The sequence below is a fragment of the Babylonia areolata genome, chromosome 21 (assembly GCF_041734735.1).
Source record: "Babylonia areolata isolate BAREFJ2019XMU chromosome 21, ASM4173473v1, whole genome shotgun sequence".
In the NCBI taxonomy this organism is placed as follows: Eukaryota; Metazoa; Mollusca; class Gastropoda; order Neogastropoda; family Buccinidae; genus Babylonia; species Babylonia areolata.
The window spans coordinates 44,442,027-44,467,160 of NC_134896.1; the positions used below are offsets into that span (position 1 = coordinate 44,442,027).

Genomic DNA, 25,134 nt, shown 5'->3' on the forward strand with positions numbered 1-25,134 from the left:
CATAACATCTATTTCAAATCTGAATTGTTATATATTTCATAACAACAACATTGACTAACATTCATAATTATCACCTTTCAAATCTTGAGTCGTTATATATTTCAAAATAACTACCAATATTTAGCTTACTTCACCAACTTCATTTAAAACTGTCCACCATGAACTGTTTGAATACTCTAAGAAAAGCTTTCTTGTCTCCAATGCCACTGTTATAACAAATTTGTAAAAAAAATTAATCCATAAATATCTAAACATGTCTTTACTGCATATGCCTAATTCTACTGAAAGTCACTGTCACTGGTCCTGAAACCTGGTTTGGTCGTGGGGGTGATGCACTGCTGAAAGCATCTCAAACATTCTCCACTTCTGGCGGTTGTGGAATAGGGTGCGAGTTTCAGTAAAGCTGTCCATTCAGTAATGTTGTTTGCCCACTTTTAAAAATAATATTTTAGCAGTCAGTCATCCTGTTTCCACTCATCCAGTAAACTTGTTTTGGAATTCTTGTTTGAATAATTATGTTGTCTGAACCACCAGCCGCCGTGGCGAAGTGGTTAGCGTCGGCGAAGTGGTTAGCGTCGCAGACTGACGGCTGGGAGGACGCGGGTTCGAATCCCAGCGGAGGTGGGTTTTTCGGCCCGTGGCCGGCTCCTACCCAGAGTTGAGTGTGCTGTGGGCTTAAATGGGGAGACTGGGACCACACAGTCGAGTGTCATCCGCTTCAAGGATGCGTCTTTGGGTGTGTTGCTCTAATTACCTGACCAACACTGCAAGTGTCTGTATCTCTCGGGCCTGGTTAACGCCGGGATATCATTATGACAGGAAGCGTAGAGTACAGCCTTGTCACGCAGTCCCAAACCAAAATGGACCTCTATAGCAACATCGTCATCATCATCGTCATCCTCCTGCTCCTTCATCGTCATCAATATAAACAAAATAGTCTCAAAGTCTGTGGCCTTTCATGCCCTGCTCTCATGGTGACCTCAGTTTCGATACCCCTCCACTTCCGTGCTTGGGGTGAGTCCTGTCAATGTCGTCAGTGTCGGCAGATTCATGGGGGGCTGTTGTTTGAGGGACGTGGTGGCGGTCTCCACTCTGGGAGGGACGCTCACTCAGTCTGGCTCCGCGACTAAGCCATTATTGTCGTTAGTAGGGGGCTTAGTAGGTGGTGTCCTAAGTACGTTAAAACAGAACAGGCACCACTGAACACCACCGAAGTGACTCAGCAGCAGTGCAGGGTCTCCTCTGGTGTGTGGCCTCCTGGCGACCTAACATCGATGGTTCCCTGTGTGCCGACGCTGAGACTGCGACGGACGAACCCGGGTGTGGCTGTGTATGGGGGAATCTAAATGAGCGGCGTGGGAGTAATGCCACTGAAACGGTGCAGATGATGGGGCAGCAAAAAAAAAAAAAAAAAAAAAAAAAAAAAAAAAAATTATGTTGTCTGAACCAGTACTGCAGTGCATTAATGCAGCTATTGATTCAGAAAAAGTGCTCTCCTGTATCACCATATACCACAGCATTTGGGCTTTGGGGCTGACATTCAGAAATCTTTTAAAAGCAAATAATCAGACAGATTCAGTGTTTTAAATGCACGGTTCCCCATATTTTTGGTGCATGTAACATTAAACAACATGACCACACACACACACACACACACACACACAAATGTATTCATGTATGTGACCTACCCACCTTGTATAGAGCGTTTGAAGAAAGCCTTGCAGCCTTCACATGACCACACCCCGTAATGGAAGCCTGATGCATTGTCATTGCACACTTGACACAGTTTAGCTGGAGTGCTACTACCTGAAACACATAGGAAAATTGTTCATATTTTCATAACAACTTGCTTTAGAGATCCTCCATATTACCACCACCTTCCTTTGATTATACATACTATCATGCACACTCGTATATGCACACATTCTTGTGCTCTCCCTCTCCTCTTTGTAATCGTAACTATCCATACAAAATAAAAAACCAGCATGGTTTAGATGTATGGAATTTGCATGACCAAACTTTGTCCACAGACCATCAGGGTCATTGCAGTATTACAAAGAGGTACCCACTCATACAATGGACACAGGACATTGCTTTGCTTTGCTTATCTCCAATCTGACATTAGATATACTTGTTTGTGTATTTCAGATGTCATTCCAGTTCTATGTAACTTTGATCATGTTTTTTGCAAACAATATATTGAATCATTTTTCAGGAAACAGCACCTGGGCTGTAGATATCAGACAGTGCTTGCTAAAATTATCGTGGGGCCACTCAGTTATGCAGGGATATTAGTCACTGCTTGCTGAGGGCCACTGAAACAAGCAGGGATGAATGAATATAACTCTCTTCTGACAGAAGATACTGCATCAGCTAAAAAGCTATATATGATAACTTTCTGTATCTCTGTGAGTTGGATATTGTGCTTTGCAATCATTAACAAACTGTGGATGACTGGGCACAAGGGGCGGGCATGGGGCCGGGTGCAGGGGTGGTCTTAAATTCACTCTGCGGCTTAGATTCCCAGACTAGATGTCATTAACACTCAAATATGAGGGTTGGTCAACTCACCGGCTGGGATTTCTTGCTTGATATCACTAACCCTCAGATGGGGTTCCATAGGAAAAAAGCTGGGTGCCACCCCCAAACCACTGCTCTCAGGCGTGGTGGAGGTAGGGGCCTGGAGGTGTCCGCTAGTGCTCATGATGGAGTGACTCGGCATTCCCAGCACCCCACTAGGGCCAGGGCCAGCCCCAACCTCTCCTGGGCTGGCCCCAGTGGGGCCAGAAGTGACTCCTGATTCCAGGTGATTATGTCCCTGGCTGATGTCACCACCACTTGCCTTGATATCTGATGGTTCTCTGCACACACACACACACACACACACAGAGCCATTCACTACAAAATGATTAACAACTCTATGTAATGAGCTTTATATTTCTGCACATAATTACCATTGTCTGTGTGTCGTAATTGCCATCAGCCTTGTCATCAGTGTTAACTTCATTATCAACATTTAAGATTGTTAGTGGTTGTGTACCATTTGTATCAATTTGATCAAAACAGTCACATACAAGTAGGAAATCAACTTTACAGCAGCTTTTCAGTTTTTGTAAGAAACTGATGAAAACTGAGAGTACAAGAAATTGTACCTATTTTACATTCCTGGCTATACTGAGCAGATGTAACAACAGATATGTGGACGAACGAGAATATGAAGGTGAATTACACTGAAAAAAATTTGGTGTCTGTTCTGTGTTTATAATAGTAAGAATGTTGAAATGCAGGACGTAGGGTTAATGTTAGGATATGAGGTTGTCTGTGACAGGACATGGGGTGGTTTAAGGCAGGACTTGCCTACTTAAAAATGAATCGTATGCCAGTATACTTTGTATTGTATTGTGAGAAGTATTAAAGCACTCATTACATGTATTTCTGGCTGTCCACATTATGACTTCACACCAGTTCAGCATCCAGCAACAAAAGAAGAAACAAGAGAAGTAAGGCCTTCTAAACTCACTTGTGAAACATGCTTTATCCAGTAAAGGAATCATGAGAGTAAAAAGATTTTTTTTAAATCACTAAAATGGTTCATGTATCAAATATCAATACGCTTTGGACAAAAAGAAAAGAAAAAAATACATGGCATGCTAGCAGGATCGAACCAAGGATGTTCTGTTCAGAAGCAAATTTTCTTATCCACAGCTCTATGGCTCATCTGACGTCACTCGACTAAATTTAATATCTAACACTATGTTGTTTTTAGCACAATAAGTATTGTATTCAGTGTATAACACCATTTGAATTAGGGTTAAAAAAAACTATATCTTGATTATTTAAGAAATTCTTTTTATTCAGCTGGAAAGGAGACCTTGACACAGGCACACCGCAACATGAAGCTGGGAGGAGGAATTTTTGTTTAATGTCCCAACACACATCGGTGACTGAAGACATTTTATTAAAGTATTTATGAATACATTTGAGTATTATCAGTTAGAAGGGGTGGGAGGTGTGAATGAATGGAGGGTTGGGGGAAACTGGGCAAATGAGGGTGAAATTTGAAGAAAAAAAAAATCTAAATACAATTACAGGAAATTATTTAAAGGACTTCGTAAAAGAGAAGTCGTTAAACTGACAAACGAAACTGATAATGAATGCAAAAAGTCAAAAACATCAATGTTCTCAGTCACTTGTGAAGACACTTTCATGTACATAAGGCTTCATCGAGCTACAGTCAAAGATTGTATGCTTGTCAGGGTACTAAAGCATATGCACTTGACATTAGAACAATACTTGGTCCGTAATGAATTTGATATAGTCTGAGAGCTAAACTCAGAATTGGTCTGCGAATCGGACCAAAGTCTGAGATAGTCAACTGACAAGGTTTTAGACTTGAATTCAAGCACCTATAAAAGTCTTTTTCTAGTATATTGCTTATTTCCTTGTGTGACAATGGGCAATATACTTTTATACTATCTATATGATTCTTTGCTCCCCTTTTTGCTGCCCTGTCTGCTTGATCGTTATAAAGGAATCAAGTGTGGGATGGTATCCAACAAAAATCAACATTTGTACCCTTCACAAATAAGGAGTGCAATAAATACCTGAAGCTGTTTTCTCTAGATCTGCACAAACCAGCCTACAACAGGCTGACGGAAACAGGTCTGAAAGAAACGATCGATTCAATTTTTCTTTCATATTCATTCCAGTTAATTCAGTATCCACTTTAGAATATTCATATATGCAGTAAACATGTTGATGGTGTAGTTAGTGTCACTGTATGTGTTCTGTCCAGAATAGCCTACGTTTTGGCAACTGGGAAGCGGGAATATGGATTCTTTGGATCCAGATCGAGCCTCTATGAAATAAACTGTTAATGATCTGGAAATACGGCTTAATTTGGAAGACTTACAACCTATCATTGGTATGACTGTGATTCAATCAAACTATATCCAATCCAAATTTGGTATTGGCAGACAAAATATTTCCAGAGAAAATGAATGTCTTAAAGTTTACCACACACACACACACATGGACACACAGACAACTGATCACCAGGTCATAACACAGACTAACTTTGTTTACACAAGTGAGTCAAAAACAGAAAAATGAGAGACAGAGAGAGAGATTGATTGATTGATTGATTGATGATTTATTGTCAAAAGCATTTACAGCCATTTTGACAAGGGGGGGATTACAAAAAACTAATTAAGCAAATACCACGAAACACACACAACAACAACTGTACGCAAGAAAAGGGTAGGGAAATAGAACAACAAAAGAGCAAACAACATGTGGACCATCCACGGTCATAATTCATTTGCTTATATAATAATTAGTGAATCCGTTTATTCATTAGCATTAGGGGTCATCTGTATATAATTACATACCTTTTACTTGATTCTTTATACTGTCTGCCCATTTTCTAGTGCTTTCTGCCTACAGTTAAGTGCTACGGTAAGAAATTTTTACATAGCTGTTACCATCACTTCGTTCTCGTTTTTTAGCATGTGTTGCATGCGGGTCAAGTCATCAACGGGACTTGATTCTATGTTGAATGGATATCTGTTTCGGATGTGTGCATATGCAGGACAGTGGAATAAAACATGAATTTCGTCTTCTTTTTCGGAGCCGCACATTGGGCAAGTGCTGTTTGCCTCAGCCTCAGTTAGACACCATACCTTATGGCTCCTCAATCCGCACGCTCTAAGTCGGAATCGCGTAAGGGTATCTAAATGACAAATATTTTTCTGCGCCAAATGTATCTTTAAACGAGTAGTGCCAGCTGTACTTTTCATTGTGTTCTATTTCTGAATGCCAGTTTTGTTTGTAACAAGAAATCAATCTATCTTTGAAAACTGCTATGAAGTTATTTTCACACCCTACACCTTGGCATAACCATATGATACCAAAACCATTGTCGTTCAGAATTTTCTGTATTTTCGATACCCAGTTACTTTTTCCTAGTTCATTTTGTAAATGGAGCATTTCATGTTTGTCTGCTAATTCTAGTTAAAGGCAGTTTTATTAGTTTGAGCCAATATTTAACACATTTCACTGCAGTTCTAATAAAAAGAGGATACCTGCCTGTCTCCCCATACAACAGCTTATTTGATGAGTGCATAGGCATGTTTAGAAACCGTTTAATTGAAAATGTATGCACCTTTTCTATATGGCTAATAGGTCCAGGTTCTAAACCCCAAACTTCAGAGGCATACGTAAGTATGGGTTCTATTTGGCTGTCAAATAGTTTCCAGAACAGAGCAGGACTGATAGAACCCAGGCGTTTCATGGCGTTGAGGATTTCTATTACTCCTCTTTTACTCTTCCTGCACAGTTCGTCAAGGGAAGTAGTGAGGCAGAGTTTAGTCATGAATGTCAACCCTAAGTACTTATATGCATTTGTAACTTTCACTTCAGTGTTACCATATAGCCACTTTTCACTTGACGACAAATATCCACCCATGCGAAACACTACAACGTTTGTTTTAGCTAAATTAACCGTAAGACCTAAGCGATCAGCTTCATGATTTAAAACATTCAGTTGATTCTGCAGGCCTATAGGGGTGCTCGACACCAATATCACGTCATCTGCAAAAAGCAATAAGAAGATTTCTACAGCATTAGGTATCATTTGGATGCCATGTTTACCCATTTTTGATAGTTCAATTGCTAATTCATTGATAAGAAAAGAAAATAGCATGGGACTAAGTAAACAGCCCTGTTTAACTCCTCTTGGACAATCAAAGAGATCAGAATACAAACATTTGTCACGCACACGTGCAAGTACAGAAGTATAAATTCCTTTCACAGCTTTGTATAAATGCCCGTGTATACCCGATTTTCTTAAAACATCCCATAATATATTTCTGTCCACCGAATCAAAGGCCTTTCTAAAGTCCACAAACGCAATGTAAAGCTTACTATTATTCTGTAAATATTTCTGTACAAGTCCATACAATGTAAATATGTGATCTACTGTGTTGTAGCCCGCCCTGAAACCTGCTTGCTCTTCGACTATCTTTTCCTCTCTTTCTGCCCAAGCTGTTAATCTTTTGTTTAGAATGTATGTATACGCTTTGCTTATAACGCTGGTCAAAGCTATCCCACGATAGTTGTCAGGTATATTTGGGTTCCCTTTCTTATGGATTGGCACAATTATTGATTTGGACCGTTCTTTTGGGAATATTCAATCTTTGAACAACCGGTTAAAAAGTTGAACAAGGAACTCAATGACATCATCGCTGGCATTCTTTAGCATCTCACTGACGACTTTATCACAACCAGCGCTTTTACCCGCTTTAAGGTTTTTGATACTGTCTATAACCTCCTCCTTTGATATATCATTATCAAATATAGGCTCTGAGCTTTCGTTAGCTTGGTCATAGTCATCAGGAATGTCATCCTCGCGGTTGTCATCTAAGTTACTGAACACCTTTGAGAAATGCTGATACCACTGTTCACTTGTTATCTGATTATAAATTACCGATTTACGTGTGACTGTTCTTATTGTTTGCCAAAATTCTTGTGAGTTCTTGAAATTTTGCTTTAGTTTAGACAGTCTTTTTTCGTTGTATTCGTTTTTCTTTTTGTTTAGCAAACGTTTATATTTCTTCCTTTCTGTGACATAAGACTCCTTATCTACTTGTTTATCTGTTCGTCTATATTTTCTCAGCTTTCTTTTCACTAATTTTCTTTTCTGGTCACATTCATGGTCAAACCATGCATTAGACTGTCTATTCTTGCAACTTACAACTTTTATCATGCAAGCAGCTGCTCCGTACAACGCTTTTGTCAGGATATCGACAGATTCATTTACATCAGATTTCATAACCTGTGCCGCGTTATTTAGATATTGTTTAAAGGGTGTCGATTGGAGTTCTTCTCAATACGCTTGTAGCAGATCATTTGACCAAACAATTTTCTCTTCGAACCGCTCTGAGTCACCTGTATTATTCTCCTTTCTCGCTGTATCATACCAGAGCAATTCAACTGGCGAATGCCAAGATTCCGTGCGATCAATAACTTTTACATCACATTTACTAGAAAACAGACTTTCGGAAATAATAAAATAGTCGATAACGCTACTACCATTTGGTGAAACATATGTAAACTCTCCTCTACTATCCCCTGCACAAAATCCATTCAAAATGACAGTTTTACATGCAACATAAATCCAGCAGTGATCGACCAAAATTATTGACAGTATAATCCTTAGAATATCTGCAAAAATTATCTTCACAATCAATAGACTTGCATCCTGGTGAGTAGTTTTCCATGTTCAAAACTTCGGCCTGTTCATTACCAGTTCTTGCGTTTAAGTCACCAAACATGACAAGATACAAATCCTGTTTATCCATTACTTGCATAATACATTCCACGAGAATCACGATGCCATCTTTCAATTCAAGAGAATCATACAGAGGGCCATTTTCAGGGACAACATAGCAAGCAATTAACAATACATCTTTGTCTGCATTAAACACACATTTATTTATTTTTATAGCAATAGTGTTGTTAGCATTCATTTTGATATGTTTAATGAAATCACGCCACTTTCTTTTAACCAAGAGCAATACTCCTCCTGAATGTCTACCATGCCTTGATAATTTAATTGCTGGTGCAGTGAACTTGATGTGATCGGGAAACAAACCGTCGAAATTAAAGGAGCTATCTGCAAAAGTTTCTGTCAAGCATGCAAAATCAAATTTAGACACATAGTTCATAAAAGAAGAGTCCTTGACCTTAGCAGCCAGATTTTCCACGTTAAATGTCACAAAAGACAGATCACATGAATGGTCCTGCCTGTCCTATTGTTTATCACACTGAACACGGCTCGGGGTCACTGTCCTCTGGGTGCCGGGGCTTTGTGGGGGCGAGTTTCTTGTTTTTCTCCAGTAGTCACGCAGCTCACCTTGCTTCTGCTTTGTTTCACCGCGTGTACTACCACTGCTTGCACGTGCAGGAATGTCACTGTTCCCACGGGATTTGTTGATGGCACATGGAGTAATGTCACACTGTCCAAGTCGCACTCCACCAGACGGGGAATCCCCGTCTCCGATTCCGTTTTCCCGATGGCTGGGACTCACATGGCAGGGGTCGTCTCCCAAGTCAGTCTGTGCTGGGGGGCTCCGGGTTGTCTCTTGTGTGCCGTCTCCTTTGGCTGCTGCTGCTTCAGCGTAGGTCCTGGGGTCGGGTCGTCGGGGGCCGATCATCATCTTTCCGTGTCGAAAGAAAGCCACTCTGCCCTCCCTCTTGGCATCTGCTACAACGGCTACTTGCTGTCTCGTCAGGTCGTTTGCCACCCTGACTCCACGGGACTTCAGATTGTCTCTGTATTTCTGATCGGACAGAATAGTCATTTTGTCTTTCCATCTGGAAAACTTGATTAGCATAGGTCTGGGTTTACCGTCCTGACTTCTGCCCACACGGTGAGCCCTGGATATATCGTCCGTTGTCCACTGTTTTGGACCGTCGACACTGTTCAAGGTGTCTGTCACAGCACGTGCACACGCATCGTAGGATTCTCTAACTGCGCCAGCAGTGTCCGGGACTCCGTACATATGAAGGTTGTCCCTCCTTGAAAACCGTTCCAGTCGGTCAACTTCGGAGTTCAGTGATGCCACTTCTTCCTGCAGTCTTTGTACAGAAGAAGACACACTTTGTACCATCTGTTTATTTTGTTTGTTTTCTTTCATCAGACTGTCAATGTCCTTCCAACTTCTGTCAACTTGTGATGTTAACAATGCGTTAGATTTCTCCAGACTGTCGCATCTTCTGTCAATGTCCTCACACTTCAATCGAACATGTCCGATCTCTGTTTTGATCGTTCCGATGTTGTTTAGAACCGTCTTAATACTGGACTGGAGAGAGTCAAACTGCTGGGTCTGTTGCCGTATTGCTTCTCCCTGTTGTCGTATTGCTTCCAGTATCTGTTCCCCTTTGTCCTGTCCTATGTCTCTGAACACTGTGTCAGTGGGGCTACAGTCGGACAGTCTACTTTCTCTGACTTGCCTTTTGTCCTGTTTTTCTTTCTCAACTTGCCTGTGTGACACCTTCGCTTCTGTTGACTTCTTTGGGGGCCCGGGATTCATTTCGATGTCACCACAACACAGAAGGTAATATATCACAAACACAAACACCACCACCTCTGCTCTACTTCTTGTCGTCACAGTTCGAGCACGCATTTTCACAGCCATCACAGCGCGTCGTGCCATGAAACTCCAAAACGTTGACACAAACAGGCCACAGCAGAAACGAAAATGGAGATTGTGAGACTGCATGTCCACTTCACGAGTAAAACTTTATATCAAAATGTTCAGCAGGACTCGTACTTTACAACTGTTTATAATTTAGTTGTCACTTGCACTGATAATCATAGGTAATTCTCAATTACACATTCAAATTGCGGGAGAGTCAAAAAAGTGCAGTTGCTCTCTGCGCTGACAACAAATCACCCCCCCCCCCCCCCCCCCCCCCCCCGAGAGAGAGAGGCTTATTGAAAAGGTTTACGGTAGGGGGAGTAGAAGAGAGAAACAGGGACAGAGAGAAAATGCACTTTGGCAATGCATCCTGAAAAGGACAAGTACTGACTTAGTTTCAAATCTTCCAGTCTCATGCTTGAAAAGTGTCCAATATTTTCAAACAACTCTTGTTAGTATTCTTATGCCACTCTTCTGCAAGGCTAATTATCTGTTAAAACATTAAGAAAAGCAAGATTTTATCAGTTGAGTGCCTATAGGACGTCAGCTGATGTCCTACAAAAAGTATTGCCATAGTGCCTATAAGACATCCATATGTTCCGATTTTTCCTTCATTGGAGTTTGGTTCAATTCACATAAACAGACTCTGAATGGTTAGTTTGATGCGTCTGGTATTATAAATATACTATTTAAATGAACAAACATGAGGTAAAAGATCATTTTCTACTCGATAATGATTTGCTGACCACATAATATGCACTTGGAAAAGGGGGTTACATTATGTGCAAAAAAGGCATTGTGTGTCCAGTAAAGCAAGTGGTCACAGTCAGTGAATTTACACAATTCTGGAAGCTGTGCTTGTGATTATGGACAGCTATAGCGATGGAGAAGGATCTCTCTTGTCTGACAATTAGTTTGAACATGAAGGTGATTGACAATGACAGTGCTGAAACTGACAGCCCATTTGATGGTAATTCAGTCCATCCATCCAATCAGACAGCGTTTTTGAACAAGTGGCTATGACTAACAGAATATGTGCAGTGAGTGTTGACAGAAGGGGAGGAGAGAGAGAGAGAGAGGAGTGATGTAAGACAAGTCAAATGCCAGCCAGAGGTTGTGAAGTGGGTGTGGCTGTCTGGAACCAGTGTACTCACATTTGAATGCAGACTGCAGGAGACAACCACCAATGCTGCACCATTTTCACAAAACGCAGGGTTCAACCTGCATTGAACGTGAAACATGTGCTTTTCATTTCAAATGCTTTTTTTCACTGAATCAGATGGTTGACTTGTTTAAAGAGGTGGCAAGCACGATGTGCAGCAGACACTTTAATCGGCCCACGTGCAACTTGAAAGGAATAACTGTCATCAAAGAACTTCACCCTCTCACTTGTGAAAGCTCTTTGCTCAGTTTCCAAGACTGTGATTGAACTTTTACATTGACTATACCCACCTTTGTCATTGTTGGGATAGTGGTTCACTTACATGTCTGCACAAGCTGTGATTTGTTTTTATAAACTTATAGCCTGTTTTAATTTATTATTATTATTATTATTATATTTATATAGCGCTGAATCTTGTGCAGAGACAAATCAAAGCACTGTCACACCAGTCATTCACACGCATGCATAACTCTAAAACTGGAAAAACTGAAGACAAGGAAGAGGCAGGGAAGGGAGGCTATTTTGGGAAGAGGTGGGTTTTAACACCAGTCTTGAAAGAGCTGAGTGCGGAGACCTGACGAAGAGAAAGAGGAAGTTCATTCCAACTGCAAGGTCCAGAGACAGAGAAAGAACAGCGGCCAACAGTCGCGTGCTTGAATCTGGGTATGAGTAAACAGAGTGGATCCAAAGCCGATCTTAGAGAGTGAGATGGAGTGTAGAGGTGAAGTTAGCCAGAGATAGGAAGGGGCAGATTTGGAATACATTTATAACACAGAGTGCTGATCTTGTACTTTATTCTGTGTGAGACAGGTAGCCAGTGGAGATGTTGCAAAAGAGGAGTGATGTGTTCAGATCTTTTCTTTCTGAGAATGAGTCGGGCAGCAGAGTTTTGTATGCACTGAAGGGACTGAATGGATGAAGCAGGCAAACCAGACAATTTCCTCTACAGGTATAATCTGACAATAGGCATGCTATTTCTAGCTGTATTTTGTTTCTTTTCTTTATGGATGTCATTATGTAGATGTGGAAATAGACTTTTTTTGCACAAAATTATTATCCTGATTTTAAATGCCTGAACAGTTATCTACAATCAATCTAATTTAGAAGAAAAAAAAGCCCAGAGGCAGAATCTACATTCATTTTCCTTCACAAAAACATTTACTTCCTTTCTGTATCTCCCATAGTTTTTGTGCTAGAATATTTTAAAATCTATTGACCCCGAATCCTTAAAATTCCCTGGCAAGGGGAGAGCACTTTTTTATTATTTTTTTTATTATTTTTTTTACAATATTCTCTGGCACTCAACTGGTTATGGTCCAACTAACTTTAATATATTTCCTTAACCCTCTGAGTGCCCCAGGACGGAATTTCTGCCCTCTTCTGGTGTGCAAACAGTGCCCCAGGACATAAATTTTCGGCCAAATCATTGTAGGAACTTTCCAACTGCTAAATCATCAAATTCACATGAAATTATCATAATTGGATAGTGGGTTCATTTTCCTTTTCAGAAAAGTATAGGTTATATAGACTTTCTTTCAGTTGTTTGCATATTAGACCAAAAAAACTCTTGGAAAAATAGTTGTCATTTAATACAAAAGTCTTGGCACTGAAAGGTTAATATGTACACATTTGCAATCTGAACACTAAGATAAAAGACCAAAGGGCCTTCGACAAAAGCCTATTCTCTTTTCCATGGAATGCAGAAATCAAAACACAACTCCAAGTTAATAAAGTCAAGCTCTATAAAGCATTTATTGAAACAAACATATCTGGTTGAAATGGCTTTGTGACAATACAATTTATACAGCATATTCAACTCAGTGTTTCTGTCCTTATGATGGGGAAACTAATATTACAGCACACAAGTCACAGTTTATGACCTTCTACTTCTTATTTACTTTATGGGAAACTGGTATTTGTGTTTCCACCATAAATTTAGAGAAATGGTGTAGCAACTCATGTGAACTAGTGGGTGTGCGTCTTAAAAAACCTGATGGAATTCACAAAAGTATCGTGCTCATCAATGCCTATGTTCACCCAGGAACCTGCACAACAAAAGCGGACTGGGTCTTTTTAGAGGAAATAGATAACGAATTGGAGACTCTGTCATTATCTGTGGAGACCTTAATGCAAGATCGAAGTTATGCGACCAGCGGAACACCAACTCACAAGGACTCACACTTGAAGGAATGATAGGGGAAATTCTTCTTTGCCCATTAACAACAACATCCCCAACTCGCCTTGGAACAAGACAATGGGACAGTGACAGTGTGATCGACATCGCTCTAACATCTCCAAAATTCAGAGCATGAATGAATGCAGAGACGCTTCCACATCAAGGCAGTGATCACCTCCCGGTAGTTTTCAGTCTACAGAAATTATCAGATAAACCCTGTATGAAACCACGTGATCCATTTCAGTATGAAACAAAAGAGACAACCATCATCGAAAAATTAAGACGCAGAAGAAACAAAAGAACGGCACCAAAACGGATGCAAACTATTCAGCCTCCATGGTGGAATACTGACACACAGAGAGCTTGGATAGAAAAACATGCGGCTGTCAAACTTTGGCAAAAAGAAAGAACAAAACCTTCTCCGGACAAAGATATTGAAACAAAAATGAAAGAAAAAACAAAACATTTTGAAGTCATTGCTCAAGAGGCCAAAAATGACAAGTGGAAACAGTTTTGCGAGGCACTCAGTCATGACACAACATTGACAGAGTTCTGGAAATTTTATTGTCGCATGGAAAGAAAAACAACCCCAGACATGTCAGATACTGATGGAACCAAGCTTAAGAGAAACAAAGAAAAAGGATCCGCCCTGCTCAAACATTTCATACAACAGAGCAATCAAAGAAACTTAGATGAAAAAAAGAAATATGTTGAGTTAAACCAAACCCTTGTGCAGACTGGACCTGATGATGACTTGACAATAGATGATCTAAACGAAGCAACAGCTAAATGCAAGAAAGAATCGGCTCCTGGCCCAGACAAAGTTCGCTACTCAGACATCAAGGAGCTATCGGAAGAAAACAGAAGCAAACTTTTCAATCTGTATCAAAACAGTTTCCACAATGGACATGTGCCAGAGGACTGGACACACAGCTTCTTAAAACCCATACCAAAACCAGGAAAGGACCATCGTCAGGTAAGCGGCTACCAAATCCTGACCATGCAAAACATTGCTGGAAAGCTCATGGAACGCATGATAGCCAGGAAACTTGCAAGGGATCTTGAACACAGGCACATTCTCCCTTCAAATCAAGGTGGTTACAGAACAGGTAAGTCCACATGGGAAAATGCGGCTGCAGGTATATGAAGGATTTGAAAGAAAAGAAGAAATACTAGCAGTAGCAATCAGGTCGACCTTGAAGATGCCTACAACAAAGTCCAGTTTGCGCACCTCATGGAGCTAATACTAAGGTATGGAGTAAGTTTGACACTGACAAGATGGATACTAGCAGTGCTTGAGGAAAGAACCATTGTCCTACGCCTCGAGACTGGATGTCTGCACCTTCTAAACTATCCATGGGACTGCCACAAGGGTCTCCGCTCTCTCCTGTCCTCTACAACATCTACACGAAGGGCCTTGCAGACTTAAACAACAATGGAATAGTTCAGGTGCTTACTCTTGCGGATGATGGCCTGGTCTTCAAAACCTCGAAAGATGCTCAGGAAAGAACTAAAGCTGTCCAGAAACAACTGAACAATATCACTCAATGGTGCAAGGGCACACAGGATCTTCCATCAATCCAGCGAAAGCTCAAATGTTGCTGTGCACCCTCAACAACAGAACCGCGAGCAAATCACCACCACCTGTGTCATTCGACGGAATTCAGATCGAGAAAACCGAATGCCTACGTTACCTAGGAATACAGTTCAACAGGATGCTGACCTTCAGAAAACATACGAAAAATACTGTTCTCAAATGCAAAAAGGGTCTTTCAGTCTTAAAAGCAATGGCAACCAAAGGTACTGAACAACGCCACCTCTTCCTGCTATATCAATCACTCGTTCTCAGTGTGATCGACTATGGATTTGGGCAAACAACACCGTCTCAAAGCAGCCTCCTAAAATAAGAAAGAGTTCAAAATGAAGCTATGAGGCTGATCCTTGGAACAACAAAAGACACGCCCACGGAAACCATGCAATACCTGCTTGACCTTCCTTCAGTGCAGGCCAGAAACAAGTTAGAACTGGTTAAGACCTACTTCAGAGCATTAGAAAACCCTCAAAACCCACTGCATGACACAATCAAGGAACCAAAAGGCAGCCGTCTAGGACAAGGAAGATCATGGATGGGGCAAGCAGAAGACACAATCCAGTTAGTATGCCAACTGCAAGACCTGAAACACAGCCATTTCACCCACTCTAGGAAGATACTGTCGGGAATGGCCAGAGGGCAAAACTGATGCAGAAGTGAAGCTACTCATAGAAGAAAACAGTAAAGAAGAGGACATCATCATATACACAGATGGCTCAGTCACCAAAGACAAATCCGGTTGGGGATTCACTGCGAAACAAAATGGAAAAACAATTAGGGAAGACCTCCGAAGAGAATGCTGCCTACAAAGTCACAACCTCCAGCCTAATGATGGAAGCTGAAGGTGTGACACATGCCCTCCAGTGGCTATCATCTATCCACATGCCCGGAAACCAACATGCCATGATTCTAACAGACACAATGAACCTCATACAGAAAAATGAAAGTGGAATGGGAAGCTCAGAGTGGCATGAGGCAATGCGCAACTTTCAGATTAAAAAACTTGCACGGTCATACTGCCCGGGACATGCAGCTGTTAAGGGAAATGAGCGAACTGACAGACTTGCTGGTAACGCAACAACAACGAGCGGCCCACGTCTAGGAAAATCGGAAATCCTCAGAAAAGTCAAAGAATACCAAAAAGAACAGGTACAAGGCCACCACACCATTGACCGCCTCAAAGAAATAAAGGTAGAGAGAGGGAGCGGCCGTAAGTCTAGCATGAAAGGTAGAGCACAATGCTTTGCAAATCAAACGAATATCGGCAACATTCCCAAACCAACATTGTGCAAATTTCTTCAAAACAGAACAGAGTCTCTGTGGGCTTTTCCAAATACAATAGACTGAGCAATACCAAGACGCCACATTCTTGGCATCTGAGATCTTTTCCCACCCCCTCTTGTGGCCAATCAGTGGCAGCCTCTGCGCGTGTGTGTATCTGTGTGTTTGTATATCTGTGTGTGTGTCTGCGTGCGCAAGGGTGTAAGTGTACACATGTGTCAGGAGAGCTCTGTGCACAAGTTAGTGTGTGTGTGTGTGTGTGTGTGTGTGTGTGTGTGTATAGAGGATGAGGTATGTGTGTGTATACATCTACACTGTGGCAGCAACAGAATATTGGAATGTGCGGGTGTGCATATATATATATATATATATATTTATTTGTATATATGTGTGTGGGGTTGGGGGATATGGGCGTATGTGTGTGTGCTTGTACAAGTAAGTGTGCGTGTGTGTGGGTGGGGGTGTGTGTGCCGTGGAAGCTGCGATATGTAGCCTAGAAATGAGTGTGTGGAGGATGGGGGGAGGGGTGCAGGGTAGGTAATGTGTGTGTGTGTGTGTGTGTTGGTGCTCATGTACGTTTATGTGTATTTGATTGTGCTTTCATATCTGTGAAACTGCATGTTTGTTGCATATCTGTTATGCATGTGTGTGTGTGTATGTGTGTGTGTGTGTGTGAATGTGTGTCTGCATGTTTTACATTTGCGTGCTTAGAGTTGACTTCATCAAGATTTTGCTGCCTTATAAATAGTAGTAGTAGTATTTTTATGTATTTATCTTTTTCTTCTTCTTCTTTTTTTTTTATTTTTTTTTTTATTTTTTTACTTTATTTTATTTTATTTATTTTGGTTTTTTTGGGTTTTTTGGGTGTTTTTTTTCCTGGAGGTCTGACTAAGCGCGTTGGGTTATGCTGCTGGTCAGCCATCTGCTTGGCAGATGTGGTGTAGCGTATATGGATTTGACCGAACGCAGTGATGCCTCCTTGAGCTACTGATACTGTTTCCCATCTCATTTTTCATCATTACCTTCCCTCTGCCTTCTTCCCTGCGGGAATGCAAGGGGATCTTTCAGTATAAACAATATCCCCACCCTCTGGAAATTATGTGCTAAAAATTTATTCTTTTCTATCACTCTGTTTCAGGCTTTTCCTTTTCTGTCATCTCTTCCTGCCTTGCTAATCCATTCCCTTGTATTTTTTCTGGAAGACCTTGAATATTCTTCATCTTTTTCTGGACTAGATTACTGCATGGGCACCCTTATTGTGTTGTATTCTTTTTTGCACTCATGTCGTTGATCTTGGCACTTTTTGGTTTTGCATGCCTATCATTATAAATAATTTTGTGTATTTCATTTGTGCTCAGGTTGATCTTTTTCAGCCCTCTGATCTGAGACATGTCCTAAGTTCATGTGCAGGAATGTGATTGTACTTTGTGCACAGTTTAAAATTCTTTTTTTTTTTATGATATACAGAAATCAATACTGACAGTGTTTTCAGGCCTGATGTGGCCCTGTGCAGTCACAAATGATTCCTTGTCTCATCATTGTAACCTATTTCTATTTTGCACTGTCAAAATCAAACACTGTTAGAACACATCAGTTGACTGCAGAGAGAAACATGCACCTATCAATGATTACATAATAATATAATAATACCAATACAATAAATGAATAATAACAATAAGGACATTTGGTACGCCCAATCTAATGTTACAAAAGCCCTGGGCGTTTAAAATAAAAAATGTAATGATGCATGCATTCTAAAAACACACAAATACACCCACACGCACAGATCATCCTGTTCCAACTCCATCCCACAAACCCACTCCACACAAGATGCAGACACACACACACACACACACACACACACACACACACACACACACAGACACACACATGCACACGCACATCTCGATCATTCAAGGCATATGAACAAGTGTACGTTTAAAAATAGTAAAAATAATAGAAGTAAAAATAATAGAAGTAAAAAAAAATAATAATAATAACTTGATTGAAACATAAAAGTGAAGACAAGGAGTTATTTACTAATATTTAATTGATATTCTTTCTTCTTTTTTTTCTTTTTTTTGTGTCCTTCCTTCCTTCCTTTTCCCTTTTCTTTTTATTCACTTTCTTCATATATTGGCACAAGCATATAATCAGACACTACAAACTTAGGAAGAGATGATCAAACTGAATATGAAAAATAAAGAGACTGGAATGAATGGGTGAAATGTCTACAAACCCATTTCCATTTAACAAAAGTATAACAATGGATTTGAATAACTCTATTTCTGATGGTTATCAAGGCCTGATTTCACCCTTTTCTATTTTATATGTGGATGATACGTTCAGAAAAATAGGTTATAAACCACAGTTTTACACCCAAAAGCAAAAAAAAAGTAAGATGGGGGAAAAAAGAAATAAACACAAAAGACCCATACAAGCAAACAAAACCAACACACACACACACACACACACACACACACACAAGAATAAAGAAAGAAGAAGAAAAAAAAAAGTACCCTGAAATGATATCGTGCACATGAAACAACCTATTCTTTCCAATGTTCAGCTGAACACGCACATGCATCAGATGATTATGCATTCATTACAATGTTGATAATCCTTTCTTGTCTTCTATGATTAGCTTGGATATAATATATATGTATACACAACACACACACAGAAACACACACACACACACACATCATTTACCCCCATACACACCCACACACGTATACCTTTTATTATACATTTATACATAATTATCAATACACCCATACATACATAAAAAAAATTATACATATATCTGATAAGTATACATATATTCATACATACACACATATATATATATACACATATATACACAGACATATATATATATATATATATATATATATATATATATATATATATATATATGTATATATATATATATATATGTATAGCTTCTTTTTAATTTTCTTCTGTTTCAATTATGTTCTTATGATAATGCCAATTTGTGTGGAATTCATCAGAATGTAAGTTAACAAAAGCAATTTTTTGTTCCGCTTGGTATCTGGTTTTTAACAACTGACAAAATGCATTGAAGCTGGGTATTTCTTCTCTCATTTTGCATGTGTAAATATAGAATTTTGCAAAAAGTAAAATGAAGTCCAATATTATCAGTTAAAATGAGAATCATTTCCTACAATTACAATTGTCTCATATAAGGAGAAAGATGAAATGTCTCTGCATTTACTATTGATTATTTGCTCTAACTGCTTCCAGAAAGCGGTTGCATGTGTACATCTCCAAAATATATGTTCAATTGTGTCTTTCTCATTTCAGCAAAAAGAGCATCTGTTATCAGTTTTGACTCCCATGTGTGACAGAACTACATTGGTGGCAAGTATTCTGTGTATTAGTCATATCTGAAACCATTTAAACTTCATTTCCTCAATATTCTGAATCATTTTGAATGTATTCATCCAGTTAACTTCTGTACACAGATTGCCATTCCATTTCTTTCAAAATTTTGCTTCTACATCATCCTTCACAAGAACATCGTAATACAAGCGTGTTCCTCTCTTCACTGAGTATATCAGATGTAATGCTCTGGAGTAATTTGATTTGCAATTGTTTTCTAAATGTATATCTAATGTTCAAACAAAGGCTTTTATCCTTTTAATAACTGCAATATAGTTTAGAAAATTAGTTTGAATATGGTATTTATTGATGAAATCAGTATATGTCATGAAACTTCCATCTTCAACGCACAGGTCAGCAATGAAGAAAGCATTCTTATTAATCCATTCGTTCTGCCTTAGTGAAATGTTTATATTCAGTTTATCATGAAAAAAAAAGGTTCTGCTAATATTTCAGCTTGACTTGTGGGTTTAATTTTGTCAAAGGAGTGTTTATATACTTGAAATGTGTCTTTCCAAAATGAGTTGTTGTTACATGCACTGAACAAACTATTTCGTCCAAATTTGTCTAAGTTTTCTATGTTTGGATGCATTGATAACAGAACCAATTTCCAATTATGATTTGTAATTTTTAGTTTTCTTATCCAACTTAATTTTAAAGCATGCATAAAGCAAGTTAAATCTGGAAATCCCATTCCTCCCTCCCATATTCTTTTTCTTGCTACCTTTCTACTAATACGGTTTTGTTTTTGATTCCACACAAATTTTAAGCTAAGTTCATGTAATGCTTGCATAAATTCATCTGATGGGTTAGGTAAAAGTGTCAATAGATAAATGATTTTTGATAGGATTAGAGATTTTAGAACTGTTATTCTACCTAGTGGTGATAAAATTCTTTTGATCCAAACTTTGTAAAGATGTTTAATTTCCATAAATTTATCAGTATAATTTATATTTTCACAGCCTATAAGGTCAACAGTAAGCCATACTCCTAATATTTTAAATTTCTGGGGGTTCCATTCAATTTTAAGATGCGATAAATCAACAACCATCTACCTGAAGATCTAGATAGTCATCAGCCCCATCCACATGTAATGTACAGCTTCTGTTCAAACGCGCGTGTGTGTGTGTGAGAGAGAGAGAGAGAGAGTGTGTGTGTGTGTGTGCAGTGCATGCATGTGTGAGCATGCACAAGTTTTTATATTGATATGCACTTGTATGTATCCTAATTTCTACTGTATCTGTGTTAGTGTATGATTTTCAATTTATGTTCATATCTTGTTGTGTACTATCCCCCCCCCCTCCCCCCATCCCCCAATATTCCTTGTGACCCCAGTACACTTGGTAATAAAGACATTCTACATTCTACACAATACTTTTTTGTCAATTTTCTTTCTCTTCCTGACCAGATAGCTGATGTTTTCTCATAATTCATATTTAACCCTGATATCTGGCCAACTATTTAACACTCTAATTGTTTCATCAAAGGAATGTTTATCACCATTTTGTAAACACTGTGTATCATCGGCAAATTGTGCTATTTTGTGTTCAATCTGGTTTACAGATGAGATATACCCTTAATGTTTCTATTTTGTCTTATCATATTAGCCAAGATTTAAGCACACAAGATGAAAAGATAAGGTGAGATAGGATCACCCTGTCTGCAGCCTCTATTAATCTAAAACCATTTAGATGTCTGTCCATTTACTTGATTGATATTGATATTCTTTGTCTTACTAAAACTTGACTTTGACCAGTTGGTGACGAGGTCAAGTGCAAAGATTTGTGTCCACCCGATTTTATGACTTAACAGTTTCCCATGCCCAATGCGTGGAGGTAACATTGCTTTTCTAGTTGGTCAACATCTCTGTCAGTTTCTGTCTTTGAATAATACTTTCAGCTTTGATCATTCCAGTTTTGAACTAGCACAACTCACTCTCTCCTTACCAAATAATCGACTTCATATTTTTTGTCTCTGTCATCCACTACCTAGCAAATCAAATAATCAAATAATGGTGCTTAGAGCCTCGCTGACCACTAAGGCCATCTCAAGGCTATCACCACGTTAATACCTACTACAAGGGTTAAAAACAAACAAACAACAACAACAACAAAAAACAAACAAAAAAAGTCACCGCTTTACGCTTTCCACTCAGAGTTTAAAAAACCTTCCATAGTTTAAAACCTTCAAATCTGATTAAAAATTTTCACTTCTTTCAAGAAGTCCATCAGCATCCATAGAGGGACATCATGAAACAAAGTCTTCTGAGAAACCAGCAAGAACCAACTTACAATCTCTTTCTTGAACAGTTTCGCAACTTTCTAGAATATATTAACACTTTAAAGGGCCACTGTCTCATTATAGGAGATTTTAACTTTCACTTTGATAAACCCTCAAATGCCATCACTGCAAAACTAATAAACCTTCTGGAATATACCCCCTGTGTACACTTCGCTCATCCAACCAGTCTGTATCACATTTACATTAATTAATGATGACAATAATGATGATGATAATCATCATCATCATCATCATGGGTATTCATATAACTCCTTCCAACGCTCAAGCCGCTTTACAATCAATGCAAGAAAGTGATGTTATGATGTTTGTCCTTCAGATTCGAAGATGACCATGGCTTCAAGAGTGAGATGGAAGACTGGTGGATGTGGGTCAGGTGGTGACTAGTGAGGCCAATCTGGGCCCTGAAGTCTCGCCCACATGTGGGACACATGAGTGGGTGCTGTTGTGGCAGTGGATGTGCTTGGGCCTTGTGCACAGCATGCTTTCGTTTCGCCTCGGTGTTGCCCCTGGTTTCAGTTGCATGGGCTCCTGTGGTGATCTTGCTACGCCAAGCTAGACGGTCCAGAGCAAGTGTCTCTCAAGTGTTTATGTCAATGCCCTGGTCTTTGAGGGACTCTTTGAGACAGTCTCTGTAGCGTTTTTTCTGCCATCCAACTGAGCCATGCCACACTCACTCATATCATGCTCACTTTCAGACATCAGAGAGGTTAATAGTGACCTAGTTGGCATACAGTGTAGGGGAGCGTGTCTAGTTTCCCCAGGTCAAAGTTCTCCCAGGTATAAGTTCCCCCAGGTCTATGTTCACCACTGCTGACCACTGTTGACCACGGTTCAAGAGTGCTCAGACTGCATTATGTTGTTGCATTTGTACATTATGTCTTTGAAGATGTTTGACCGCTGCATGACCACTGCTGACTACTATCAGAGTTCAGCTTGCATCACTTTGTATGCAATATTGGAACATTGTAGCAGGATTTCACCATACTGTTGGCCATTACTGACCATTACTTGCCACTGCTGACGACTACTGACAACTATGTAAAAATCTTCAGATTGCGTTGTATTGTCACATTTGTGCATTATCATGATGCCCTAGTTTTTTTGTTTTTATTAACTGCAAACTGACCATTGCTGACCACTGACCACCACTGACTGTTGACCATTGCTGACCACTGCTGATCACTGACAACCACTACCTAGTGACCACCACTTACTACTACTGACCACCACTGACTACTGCTGACCGCTACCCACTGCTGCCCACCACTGACCGCTGACTACTGCTGATCACCGCTAACCACTGACCATAACTGACCACTACTGGCCACCATATCCTGACCACTAACCATTACTGACCACTGACCACCAATGACAACCACTGACCACTGACTAATGCTGACCACCAGTGACCACTGCTGAGCAATACTGACCACTGATAGCTGACCACCACTGACCACTAGCACTACTGATCACTTACAACCACTAACCACTGACCTACCAGAACCAACCACTGACCACTATATTCTGACCATTTATGACTACTGACCACTACTGACCACTTCTGACAACTGACCACCGCTGCCCAGCACTGACCACTGCTGACCATCATTGATGACTGACTTCTGCTAACCACTAACACCACTGTCCACTACTAACCACTGTTGTCCATCACTGACTGCTGACTACCACTGACTACTGCTGACCACAATCACAGAGCACCATTGTCCACCACTTACCACCGCTGAGAACCACTGACCACTATATATCATGGACCACTACTGACCACCATTAACCATGAACAACTACTGACCACTGCTGACCAACACTGACCACTACAGATCACTGACTACTGCTGAGCATGACTGACCACTACTGACTGCTGACCACCTCAGAGAACCACTGACTGCTGACCACCGGTGACCACTATGGACCACTGACCATTACTTACTGCTGACCATTGACTGGTGCTGACTACTGCTGACAAGCACACAAAAGTGTATGTATGATTAAACAAACATGTTTTGATTACTTTCCAGTTTTGAATAAAGCCCAATTGGTAATAAATATTGTGTAAAATAAATTCCTCGCAGTTCACATACCCTTCATTCTTAGGTTGTTAATCTTGGCACCCTTCAAATATCAATGTATTTCAGAGAAAAAGAGGGGGGGGGGGGGGGTAAAAAATGGCTCAGAGGATATAAACTGGCCTAGGCCAAACTATACCCTGGGTATAATGTGGCCCAGGCTAGTTTATATGGGAGTACATTCTGGCCTAGGCCAGTTCATATGGGGGTAAACTCTGGACAGGGTAAGATCTGGCCTGTTACACCGGCCATTTGTTGTTATCAGACATTGCTTATACCATCATAGTAAAAAAAATTCCCAGCCAAAGGCCTTCTTTGACATGACTAAAAACTCACTGGATATACCGGACATCGGTTGAACTGGATGTCGCTTATACCTGCCATGTTTTTCATATCCCCAGAAGCATCTAACTCCAGATATACCGGAGAGAACCCTTCCCCAGGAGTCTTTTCTCTGGACATAGCATTGTATCATACATCGCAAATGGCGCCTGGTCCCGCCCCCAGAAGTATGTAATAATTCTGATGTATTGTCAGATATCACAAGCAGTGACGCATTGTTTCTTCCGCTGTCTCTCGAAGGACTGCATGGAACAGATGGCATAGAGCCCAGTTTAGATAGACAGTTTGTGACTTGATTGACCAGCACCCTAGTGTGTTTGCTCAGTACACTGACGGTGGCAACACAACACATCATGTGAGGGAAATGCGGAAGTCAGGCAAGTGGGCCACTACCTGTGAAATCTGCACCAGTGCCGCACTGCTGCAGCAAGAGGTGTACATGCTGACCCCCATTCCCCGTAGTTAGAAACTGGTGCCAGGTGGCCAAGACTTCGTATATGGGTGGCTTCTCCACTCCAACTCAGCCTAGTGGAGAAGGAGGTCCTGTGTACTTGACGCTGTGCAACACTAACAATTACTTTGACTGTACT

The 25,134-nt window shown here is 40.2% G+C and overlaps 1 protein-coding gene across 2 annotated transcripts in view; it reads right to left on the reverse strand.

Moving 5' to 3' along the window:
* LOC143296332 (uncharacterized) overlaps positions 1-25,134 on the reverse strand; it is a 486,076-nt gene that overhangs the window by 122,637 nt on the left and 338,305 nt on the right. For both annotated transcript variants that reach the window (XM_076608201.1, XM_076608202.1), the window contains exons 3-4: positions 2,572-2,861; positions 1,693-1,806 (exon numbers count right to left, since the gene is read on the reverse strand). In XM_076608201.1, coding sequence (XP_076464316.1) covers positions 1,693-1,806; positions 2,572-2,861 — 404 coding nt within the window. The remainder of the gene's footprint in view (positions 1-1,692; positions 1,807-2,571; positions 2,862-25,134) is intronic.